This window comes from Hevea brasiliensis, chromosome 13 (assembly GCF_030052815.1).
Source record: "Hevea brasiliensis isolate MT/VB/25A 57/8 chromosome 13, ASM3005281v1, whole genome shotgun sequence".
Classification (NCBI taxonomy): Eukaryota; Viridiplantae; Streptophyta; class Magnoliopsida; order Malpighiales; family Euphorbiaceae; genus Hevea; species Hevea brasiliensis.
The window spans coordinates 639,156-650,465 of NC_079505.1; the positions used below are offsets into that span (position 1 = coordinate 639,156).

The 11,310-nt window shown below is 36.7% G+C and overlaps 1 protein-coding gene across 1 annotated transcript; it reads left to right on the plus strand.

The window, feature by feature from the left end:
• The first annotated feature begins 1,409 nt into the window (after positions 1 to 1,409).
• On the plus strand, positions 1,410 to 5,969 carry LOC131171761 (choline monooxygenase, chloroplastic-like). Its single transcript, XM_058131656.1, has 3 exons — positions 1,410 to 1,461; positions 1,540 to 1,673; positions 5,336 to 5,969. The coding sequence occupies exons 1-3, from the start codon at positions 1,414 to 1,416 to the stop codon at positions 5,376 to 5,378; spliced, it is 225 nt and encodes a 74-aa protein (XP_057987639.1). The 5' UTR covers positions 1,410 to 1,413; the 3' UTR covers positions 5,379 to 5,969.
• The last annotated feature ends 5,341 nt before the right edge of the window (positions 5,970 to 11,310 follow it).

Here is an 11,310-nt window from a genome sequence, read left to right on the forward strand (position 1 = left end):
TACACCAAGGACTCTCTCCCGCGGTGCACAAGTGCTGATCCATTCCTTGGAGAAGAACCGGACTGTTCAGGAGAATCCGGGTTTGGCTAAGGTCCTGGGGGCTTCTATCTGCCTTCGGGAGGATCGGGACAGGCTGTCCTCAGACAACCTTGATGACATCCTGACCCGATCTATGAGCTTGAACGTGGAGTGCTTGGTGAACCAGCACATCGTCCGGGAGAAGGCTCATCGCCTGGGTATGGAGGTCGAGAAGATGGGTCATGAAGCTGCTTCCCTCCGATCCCAACTCTCATCCGCTCAGAACTACATATCTGAAATTGAGGGGCGAATGAAGTTTTACGAGGATAAGCTGGCCGAGCAAGCTCATGTTCTGGCCGAGCGAACTCGTGTCATTGAAGAAGTTCAGGCGCTCCAGGCCGATGAAGTTGCTCACCTCACTGAGGAACTCAAAGCGAAGGAAGAAGAGATAGTGACAAGAGAAGCCGGCGCTTATATGAATGCCCACAGGGATCTCTTGGCCGAGCTCAGGAAGCGATACCCCGAGGAGGACTTCACTTAGATGGTAGACCTGGCTCCCCAAGACGAAGAAGAAAGCGAGGAGGAGGCTGAGGGTGAGAGAGGGAGTGAGCAGAATGTAGATCAGGCTGGGGGTGATCCTCCAGCCGAATGACTTGTATAAATTCTGAAATGAAATGAAAAGAAATGCCTCTTTTGTTTAATGAATGGATGGGATCGGAAAGTATTTGAATTGTCTAAGCACTCATTTACAACCATAACTAAAAGTGATTTTCAATCTAAGTGTAAGAGGTCGGAAAACACAATAAGCATGAGATCGGCAGGGGACCAACGCTAAACAGGACTTGACTAAAATTGGAAATTTGGCTTGAGCACTTAAGATCGGGATTCTTATTAAACCGGATTGGAACCTTAACTTGATTATTCCTAAACTTTTAAAATGAAGATTTAGTGTGGGCTTAGTTTCGTCTAACAAGAGAAATCGGGAATGTAATTGATTAATCGGGGGACTTGACAATTGGTTTGAGAGATTGACAAGGCTTTAAATTACATGGGGACTTAGTATTGATTCGATTCCCTGAGGAGAGATCGGAAGTGTGGTGGTTAAAGAAAGATCGGAAATGTACTTGGCTGGCATAAGGAGACTTAGTGGTGGGGATCAGTTTCGAAATTTATTGATTATAGGGATCGGTTTCAAAGTTTATTGATTTTGGTGATCGGCCAAAATATGGCGTCAACAACTGCCCCTCTCTCTTTGTCTCATAGATGCTAAACTTAGTAGTTGCCTTGGTTTTAACCAATAACACATACTCAAATTGTTGACATGCGTGCTATTAATTACTGAATGTAATTAACAGGAACCCGGTCTAATGATATCTATATTAATGTCTCCTCAGGATGACAAAGCTTTCATTGAAAGGAGTAGTAGATAGTGAAAGAGTACAGGTATAGATAGATTACAGTTCTTTCTTGTAAAATTACTAGCTATGTTGCAGATCTTTAGGGCTCATACATGATTTGCAGATTGAGGATATTATGCTTTGTGAAGGCGTTCAGAGTGGTCTTGAATCTCCAGAATATTGTAGCGGTAGATGTGCTCCCACAGTTGAGAAAGCTATGCATCATTTCCACCAATTGCTTCATGATAATCTTAAAATGTGAGTGTCCTGATGCCTTAATCACAAGTTTCATGTTCAGTGTCAAGTACAATCATGCACTCACAAACTTAGGCAAGATCTTCAAGTACTCAATCCCCCCATTTTTGTAAATGAATATCAAGTACATCAAGTTCTTGGTACTTGGTTTTATACAAGGGATTTCAATTCGTCATCGGTTTTATTGTTGATACTATAAGATGAAGACAATCAAAATAATTGCAAATAGGGTTGTGCAATCGATATGTTCGGTTCCAAACCAAACCTAATTGATCTGTATCAAAATCTTATGAAATGAAAGTCAATAGTAGAATTGAATCAAACTGAATCAAATTGGTTCAGTTCGGTTTAATTCATCATTTTTTTAATCGAACCAAAAATCACGAAACGTTGTTGTTTAGTGTCAATAGTTGAACTAAACCCAATAATCCCAATCCATTGAAACTCAGACCAAATGAAAAACGAATCATGAAGAGAGGGAGGGAGACTAGAAAATGTTGACGAGACAAAGACCAAGGGATAGGGGTGAGATGGAGCAAGCGAACGAGGGTGAGACAGATAGAGAGCGTGGGTGAAGGAGGCCAAGTGTTGACGAGACAGATAGAGACAGTGAGGAACAAGGATGAGACAGATAGAGCGAGTGTGAGGGAAGCGGTAAGACGGCTGACAAGGACGGAATGAGGCAACTGGATGTAGACAGAGTTAAGAGTGAAGGACGAGGGTTGGTGAGGGAGGCAAATAGAAGTCTATAGAGTAGAACAACTGATTCAACTAAAGATGGAGACTTAACACCATGGCAAGGCCTATTGAGGTTGGGCAAACATGGGACTATATATGGGTTAACACTTAGGCTTAAGCTCCCTTATGAGTTTTAAATTTTAGTCAGTTCAGTTAGTTGGATCTTTTGATCAAATAAATTAAACCAAATCGATTAATTGAAACTTCTTTAAAAAATTAACAAAATCAAAATCAATAATGAAAAAATAGACAGAATTTGAATTATATCAGTTCAATTTAATTAGAATCGAAAACTATGGACCCTTAATTTGTAGCCTCTTTCATGCTCTATGTAGTTTGGTTATATTAAAGTCCTAATTGGCAATAACTTTTAAGGTGGTGTTTAGTATTTTGACTCATCTCTTATATATATTATTCAGTAGTTATTTATACTAGCTCTTAGAGGTTAAAGGGGTGATTCATGAAAAATTACTCTTAGATTTTAGAGGTTGAGTGAGTGATTTGACTAAAGTCAATGAGATGATATCATTATTTTTACATTTAATAACTAATTCAGCAGTCATTTTTAGAGCTGTGCAATTTTCGGTGTGAATCAAAAAATTGAATCGAACTGAGCCATTTCGGTTCAATCGGTTCGGTTCGATTTGTAACTTTTAATATGTTCAATTTTCGGTTCGGTTCGGTTTTTAATCGGTTAAAACTAATTAAACCGATTAAGCTGATTAAACCAAATAATAAAATGGGCCAAATAATTTTTTAGCCCAAGATGCATAAGCCTCAAGGCCGAAGATGCAAAAGCCCAGCCCAAAGAATAAAAATTCTAATATTTTCTGTTTAATGCAACAGAACTGAACTGAACCGTTATTTTTCGGTTTGATTCGGTTCGGTTATCCTTAGATGATCGGTTCGGTTCGGTTTATTTTTTTAAGCGATTCAATTTTTCGATTTTTCGTATTCGAACCGAACCGACCGAATTCTCTCCCCTAGTCATTTTAACTGAATACTTTTGCTTTAAATGACATCTAATAACTAACAACTGGTAAAACAATTGACAACTATTAAAACAGTTAACAGCACTAATGTTACCATACAAGGCCTGATCATTAGTGGGATATGTAGATAAGTTATTTTACTCTGCTCTGTTTGGTTTATGAAATAGCATATGAAAAGACAGAAATAATATCAAGAAATAGTTATTTCATTGTTTTTAATATTTTTGTCAAAACTTTTAATATGCAATAATTATTATCTTTCTGCTATTAAAAAAAACATTTTTATTGGATGTGATATATATTCTTATGAATTACAAATTTATTGACTAATAGCTAATCTATAGAATATTTAATTTCCATGTTATTTAATTCTACAAACTAAACAAAGCTTCGACCGTCTCACGTGGGTAAGAATGGAAGAAAATCATATGGAGTGATAATTCACTTTTTAATTTAAAATCTAAGAGTAGTTCAAAGGTGTAAATAATTTGTTAGGAGTTATTTCTAGAAATTTTATGATAGAGAGCAACAGAACAACAAAAAGGTTTAAACCCACCCCTTTGTCTATTTCCAATATAAAAAAGAATCATATTTGATTCTTTACGCACATTTCATATAATTTTTTAAGCTAAAAGAATTTGAATTTTAACGTCCAAATATTTTCTAAATATAAAAATTAATTAATCAAATAATAATATTGATTAGGGTGCATAAAATAAGATCTATAAGTTTGACAATCTCACATCACATAACCCACTACCCACAAAACATTTTTAATTTAAAATACAGTTTTTAAATCTGGTCTTATTATTGAATCAATTATGGCAAAAAGTTAAGAATTTAAGGTTCAAAGCAAAGTTAAACCAATATATTATTAAAAGAAGCCACATTGCACATAGACAATAGGATTTTCAATTAGCTTCCTTCTACCAAAAAGATTTTATACAATAGTCTTTAGGATTAGGCTCTATATTTTTGTTTTGTTTACTTTTTGGTCTTTCTGGTCATTTCAGGCATTAGTTTAAATTTTATTCAGTCCTTGTAATTTTGAAAATACAACTATGTAGTCACTCTGTTTTATAAGTTTTTGAAATATTTAGTTCTCAAAATAGTTATTTCTTTCTTTTAAATACATTGAATGACAGAAAACTTGATTTAAACTGGAAAAAAGGCTAAATAATAGACGAAACAAAAATATAACAATTAACTAATATATATTTTTTAAGAACTAAATTGTAAGATTTGTTAAAATGGAAAAATTAAATAATAATTTTTCCAATATTTTTTAATAAGCCTATCTGTTATAAGCCAAAGCCACACAAGGATTTGGTAAGGCTATAACTCTAGCCCCAATTACCTGATTTTCAAGGCAATTTCTAATGACAACCCTTTTTTTTCATAGGCTGGACCTAGTCCATTGAAAGAGCTCAAATAACTTTGATCAATGTTAGAAATGAAAGCCCTATAAGAGTACAAAGACTTAAGAGATTATGAAGAGTTAATGACAAAGAAAATGAGTTGGAGTCTAATACTATGTGACAAATTCAAGAACAACCTCAAAACTATAAATACAAATAAATAATAACTAAATCTTAATTCTGAATTAATTGGTATCTTGTTGTATGGACATTTTTTTGTCATTCAACTCTGTTAGATATTAAATTTGCATCAATATCCAAAACTTGTAAATATTTTCATATTATAAAATTATTGAGACCAGATAATCTAAAAAGTTATAAAGAGATCTCAAAATTTATATGCAGGTAATGTCGATGAAGAGTTCTAAGACTAATTTGTTCTAACAATCACATTGCTTGTTAGTTTTTTGGTTGCCAACCGGCTCAATATAAGTCTTTGTATTCTGTAATTTTATGTTGTTGCATAATTGAAACATTTTCTGTTTGAGTCATTTAAAAGAGAGAAAACTTTCCGCAGCACTGGGATTCTAAAATATCTGAACAACATTTGGATAGACTAAATATTGCAAGAGTGCTTATATCAACCTCATCTCTGAATATATATGGGAAACTCTAAATTTCCTATGACGGCTATTGAAGACAATTGCAGTGAAGCTCTCATCGCCTCTAATATGTCACCAATGGTGAGTTCCTCGAGCGAGAGTTCATTCCCTGAAACAGATTTCATCAATGGCAATACTCAAGATGAACGAGTCTGATATTCCAAGTCACCAAGTGAGTGAGGCCAAATCATCTGATTCTTTATTAACGGGAGATTGTTTTGAGGCTTCCAAGAGTGGAGAGTTGCTAGATGGCCTTCATCCTATTTGTAACTAGTATGATGGGGTCCCTCCTGGTATCTTACTGGATATCTCACTTGAGCTTTTGGAGAACCATAACAATTATGAGACTCTCTCTCTTCCACCTCCCCTTAATTTGGAAGATTGTGAGCTACAGAGTAATGGTTGGGCTACTAATAAGGAGCCCATGGCTAATGAGCTTTCACAATATAACGGGCTTCTAATCAAAACTCGGATCTCATCCCTTATAACAGCCCAAATCATGAAGAATATCTAGACATGAAATTTCAGGTGAGCCTCTCTTACCAACATCCATTTGAACTGACAAAAACTCATCCATTTCAGCTGATAGAAACTAGGGTGGGCTTCCTTTCAAAACTTGAGCCTCTAGAATCCTCAAGCAGTGGTGCAAGCGTAAGCTTCTCTTTGATTTGCTATATTTCTCACCCAAATTGAACAGGGGAGGAAAGAAGGGACAAAAACAAATTAAAGTGGGTAGGACCAATCGAGAAAGTGGAAGTAGTTCTACTGATGTCTCCCTCAAACCGAATGTGGAAATTGTCTGACTGAACAACTGGACAAGAGTGACATTTGTTGAGTTATTCTTAGACATGCAAAGGACCAAACTCTGAAGCAACTACGTTGGGGATTGGGAAGGAATTGGGTTTGACGAATTCTGAATCGGATGAGGCAACGTTGTTATTTTTCTTAAATCATATTAAATCTTATCAGGTTCATCGCTCTAATGCTGCAATTTGATTTGCTCTGTCATTGGGTGCTGCTGGTCTCTTTATTATTGTTATTTCTTTTATTCTTGGGGTTTTTGAAACTGACTTGTTTGAGGTGTTATTAACGTGTTGCATTTGAGTCTTCTAATTGGTGTTGGAGCAGTAAAATTGGTTGTGGAATTTTTTTTTTTTTTTTTTACTCTATGTTGAGTGGTGATTCTTTTTCTCAACTTTCCTCAATTTTATTTACTCTATTTCTTCTTTGTTGGGATATGTCTGTTGGATTATCTAGTTCTGATTTGAGGTGAGCGTGAATGCTTCTGCGCATTTTCATTCATGTTCTCTGGTTTTTAGAGCCTTAAAGAGTTCTATTGGTTGATTGTCCTCATGCTTTGTGGGTTCCAATTCTCTTCACGAAGTGTTCTTGCTTCTTGCTGGTTCAATTGTTCAAGGTCCAGTGTAATTTTTTTTCTCAGGAGAATCACATCTTGGCTGTTGTTTTTGTGGGCTAAGCCAATTTGTTTTCTTGAGGAAGTTTAGATGCATCTGCTGTGTCTTTCGGTTTTGGCGTTGAGTTTTGTTACCTTTGCTGTTATCTTGTCATTGATTACTTGATCTTTCTCTTTGGCCAGTGTGTGCTTTGTTTTGACTTTTTATCTCATTTTGTTTTGTTGCTAGCTCAAGCTTGCTATGTGTACTTTTATTTATTTATTTATTTATTTTTTGTGTATTGAAAATAATAAACACTCTATAAAAAATTCTGCAATATTTTGTAGAGACATCTAAAATTGTAAAGATAAAACTGATTTACTTGAATGATATACTTAACTAGACAATTGATTTAGTGACTCACTCCTGCCATATCTAACAAATGCAGTGAGCCTATCCAATTTGTGGATTGCATCTTTGGCTAGGTTCTCTAAGTGCTGCAATGCTTCACCTAGTAATAGACATAAGTTTTGATATGAGTTGCATGCTACTCGTATAAATATGTAGACTCATAAACTCAAAGTGACACACCAAAGATGGGAAAGGAATCCAAACAAGTTGCACAATTGCCAGAGATGACTGAAACTATTAATTTTTTACTAACTAAAATGAACTTCATGAAAGTTTCTTCAACTCATCAAATGCTTGGAGTAGCAATGTCACGACCCAACCTATGGGCCGGACCGGCACTAGGACCTGGGCCAGCCTAAAGCCCCCGAGGCCCGTAGTAAGCCTAACTATTCATTAACCCAACTCTAAGGCCCATTTGGGCCCAAATTCAAGAAAACAAACGGACAGAGTCCGGCCATAAAATGGACTTTCCAACGGGGAGTTTTCGACTCACCCGACCTGTAAACACAATAAATACTCAATTGGGGAGCTCAGCTCACCCTCCACATACTCATCAGCATAAAAATAAATGGGAGCTCAGCTCCCTCATCCAATCCATCAAACATGCATAGAATATTAAGTTTACAGGTCCAAAATAATAATTTAGGTTACAGACCCAAATCAAATAAACATTTCTAACACATGCGGAAATTCTAAGATTTAACCGGTTTATACAAGCGGTAATAATTGACTGCGAGGAGAAAGCGAGTTAACCTCAAAAATATCCTCCTGTGGCTGTAAAAATTTTTGAACAGAGTGAGCGTTCGACTCGAGAGTAAAATATCAATTTTAACCATAATCTCTATAACTATCTAAAACTAATGCACCTGTAGAGTGAAATGCAACATCAACATCATTTTCACATCATAACATCAAAAGGTGATTTGGAGCACTCACGCACTCTGTAGCATCAATCATAACATATGGGAGTGATCCCTATACGACTCTCTTAAATCCAACACTGGTGCCGAAGAACTCAAGCGGGACTTTCGCAATAAACCAAATCGAGGGTCCAAGCGAAGAACTCAAGCCGTGACTACCCCTCGAAGTATCGGGTTCCCAGCGAAGAACTCAAGCCGTGACTACCCGTCCTATCCATAGTCCACACCACATCACACGCACGCCAACGCACTCACTCTGCTCCAAATTACCACAACAACATCATAGCACTTTAACGATTATCAATGCATCATAAATCGTGCCTAGAGTTTAACTACATAAATATATGCATATAAGTGATGCATGGGCATCTTGAACATATAATAATATCGAAATTACAATTAAAATTAATATTTTACTCACGGACTTGACGACAATCACTGGCGTGGGTGGAGGAAGAAGGCGTCTGGCTCACCGACAATTATATTATAATTATTTAATACAATCGACTCAATACAAACAAAGAAAAAGACCAATACGTCCTAAGTCGTGCGAAAATCGTGAGTCTCCCTATACCTAGGACCTACCCAACCCGCAAAAGGGCTCAAAATACACTTCTATACTCACAATCCATATATCCACAACTCAATCACATCACACAGACCCCTCCCAGGCCCATCAAATCAATCATCCATCACAATATGTAAAATTTCAATTTAGTCCCTATAATTGACCATTTTTGCAAAAAGCGCCCAAATCGACTCTAAAAATTCTAAAACTTTGCCCATGGTCCTTAGCAATATTACTAAGCTATTGCAAAAAGAATCATAATTTTCTAAGCTATCACGAATATTTTATGGATTTTTAATCCTATTTAAGCACTAGAAAATTATGAAAAAGCAAGGTTCGGGTTTACCTTTGCCGATTCCGACTTCGGGAACGCGCTCGGGACGTCTGACAATGGGGGGCTAGCCAAAACCTCGGTCCAATTCGGAGACTTTTCCGTGCAGTGCATGCGGTGAATTTATGAACCGGTCAACTGTCGAATTTTCGCGAATCGAGGATACCTACACGAAGCCCATAACACGGGGGTTAGTACATAAAATTTTCAGAATTTTCTAAGCTCATTAAATGCTCGGAAAAACAACTGCGAAGTTACGTAGGACCCACCAAAAGCGGTGTCGGAAAAATTTGAAATTTATGTCGCCGAAGCTCTCGACGAGTGGGCGTGCTGGTACCCTCGGTTTTCGTGGATTCACGATTTTCGAGAAATCTAGCCCAAAAGTCGAAATGGGCTAAAATCTTCTCGAGCAAAAATCGGACAAACCGTTCGATGGATTTCGGCGTTCTTGGTGTCTATGGAAAGCTCTCGTCGAGTAGATGATTTTAGACACAAGACCGGTCAATTGGTGGCGGATCGGCGGATTTTGGTCGGAAGAAACCGAAGCGCCGTGCGCGAGGAGGAATTCGCGCGGTTCCGGCGTTCGAGGCGGCCGGTGGGGGTGGCGGTGGCGGCCGTCGGTGGGAGTGGCGAGGTGGTGGCCGTGGCGGGAGGAGAGAGAAAAGAGAGAGAAAAGGAAGAGAGAGCGTCGCGCGCGAGAGGAAGAAAAAGGGGAGGGAGCCGGTCCGATTCGACCGGTTCGATTCGGCCGGTTCGATTCGAAATACAAAATTTTGAATTTTTACTCTGCCTCGGGACCGAAACGAGGTCCAAAAATTCCGAAAAAATTTCAGAAAGCTCAGAAAAATTCGTAGACTCCAAATATATTTTTAGTTTTGCTACGTGGTCTTTAAATTAATTTTTAAAAATCATCAAAGTTTATATTTTCGGAAAATCGAACCCGATTTTTAAAATCCGAAAAATCTCAAAAAAATTCCAAAAATTTAATAAAATTAAAATACCAAAAATGCTCATAAAATTTAAAATTTTGGGGTGTTACAAGCAAATGGTAAAGATCTTAGTATGAGTTCCAAGCTACCCATTTAAATATGCAGGTCCTAAGCCAAGAAGAAACCATCCGAAGCTTGGGACTAAGATCAACACAATTTGATTAACGAGTTTTGAATATAGATTCAATAACCAATGTTATTCTCAAACACACCCTGGAAATGAGATGGGTATTTTGCTGTGATGAGGGAGATGAGTAATTTTATTATTTCCACAACTCAAATACTGTAATTCAATGCTGTTAAAAAAAATAATAAAAAATTCTCTCCCTCTGTCTATCTCTTTCTCTACAAACAACATATAAATCACAATCCTCTTTGCATCAAGAATTTACAAATGAGAGAGGGCGATTTAAAAATGCAATAGATATTAATTCAGAATTTCAATGAACACCCTTTCAAAATTTTACAACTAAATATTATTTTTACAACTCAAGATACATCAATATGGTCTAAACTATTACATTTAAACCTTTAAAATTATTGCTAAAATCATAAATTTTATAGGGAGATCTAAAATTGTAAAGACAAAATAGGTTTATTAGAATGACATACTTAACTAGACAATTGGTTTGATGGCTTACTCCTGCCTATCAAATAGCCTTTGGATTGCATCTTCAGCTAGCTCCTTTAAGTGTTGTAAATCTTCACCTACTAGACGACAAAAGTCTTGATATGGGTTGCATGCTACTCGTATAACCAAGTAGACCCATAAACTTAGAAGTAATACACCATAGATGAGAACATGAATCAAAGCCGATAGCACAATTACCATACAACCCAATAAGAGACGAATATTTCTAGCACATGTTTTATAATTTGAGTTGGGATGAGTTTGGAGTTTATGTTCAATTGCCATAGCTATTGCATAGTTGATTAGAGTGACCACCAACATCTTCATTTCCCAAGATAGCTGATCTCCGAGGGAAAACAATATTTGAAGGATAGATAATATTTCATCATGTGTCCTGATTTATATGTATAGAAAAGAAGAGAGAGGAGGAGGATATTAAAAATATTTAGTTTAAAGAGTAAATATGTAGAGATAAACAAAAGCAATGGAAAAAGTTCGTATCTTCCGAAGGAAAACAAAAGCAAGCAACAGCAAGGTTCATAGCACATTTATCACATTCAACATCAAGATTTAAGCATCACAAGGCATAGATTTACAACAAACACATTAAAAAAAAAAAACAATTTGATGTATTACAGTAAAGGCC

Bases quoted from the DNA above. Each gene is read 5' to 3' on its own strand.
- LOC131171761 (XM_058131656.1), top strand. From the start codon at position 1,414: ATGACAAAGCTTTCATTGAAAGGAGTAGTAGATAGTGAAAGAGTACAG. The intron at 1,462-1,539 runs GTATAGATAGAT...CATGATTTGCAG, and splicing joins TAGATAGTGAAAGAGTACAG to ATTGAGGATATTATGCTTTG. The intron at 1,674-5,335 runs GTGAGTGTCCTG...AACTTTCCGCAG, and splicing joins CTTCATGATAATCTTAAAAT to CACTGGGATTCTAAAATATC.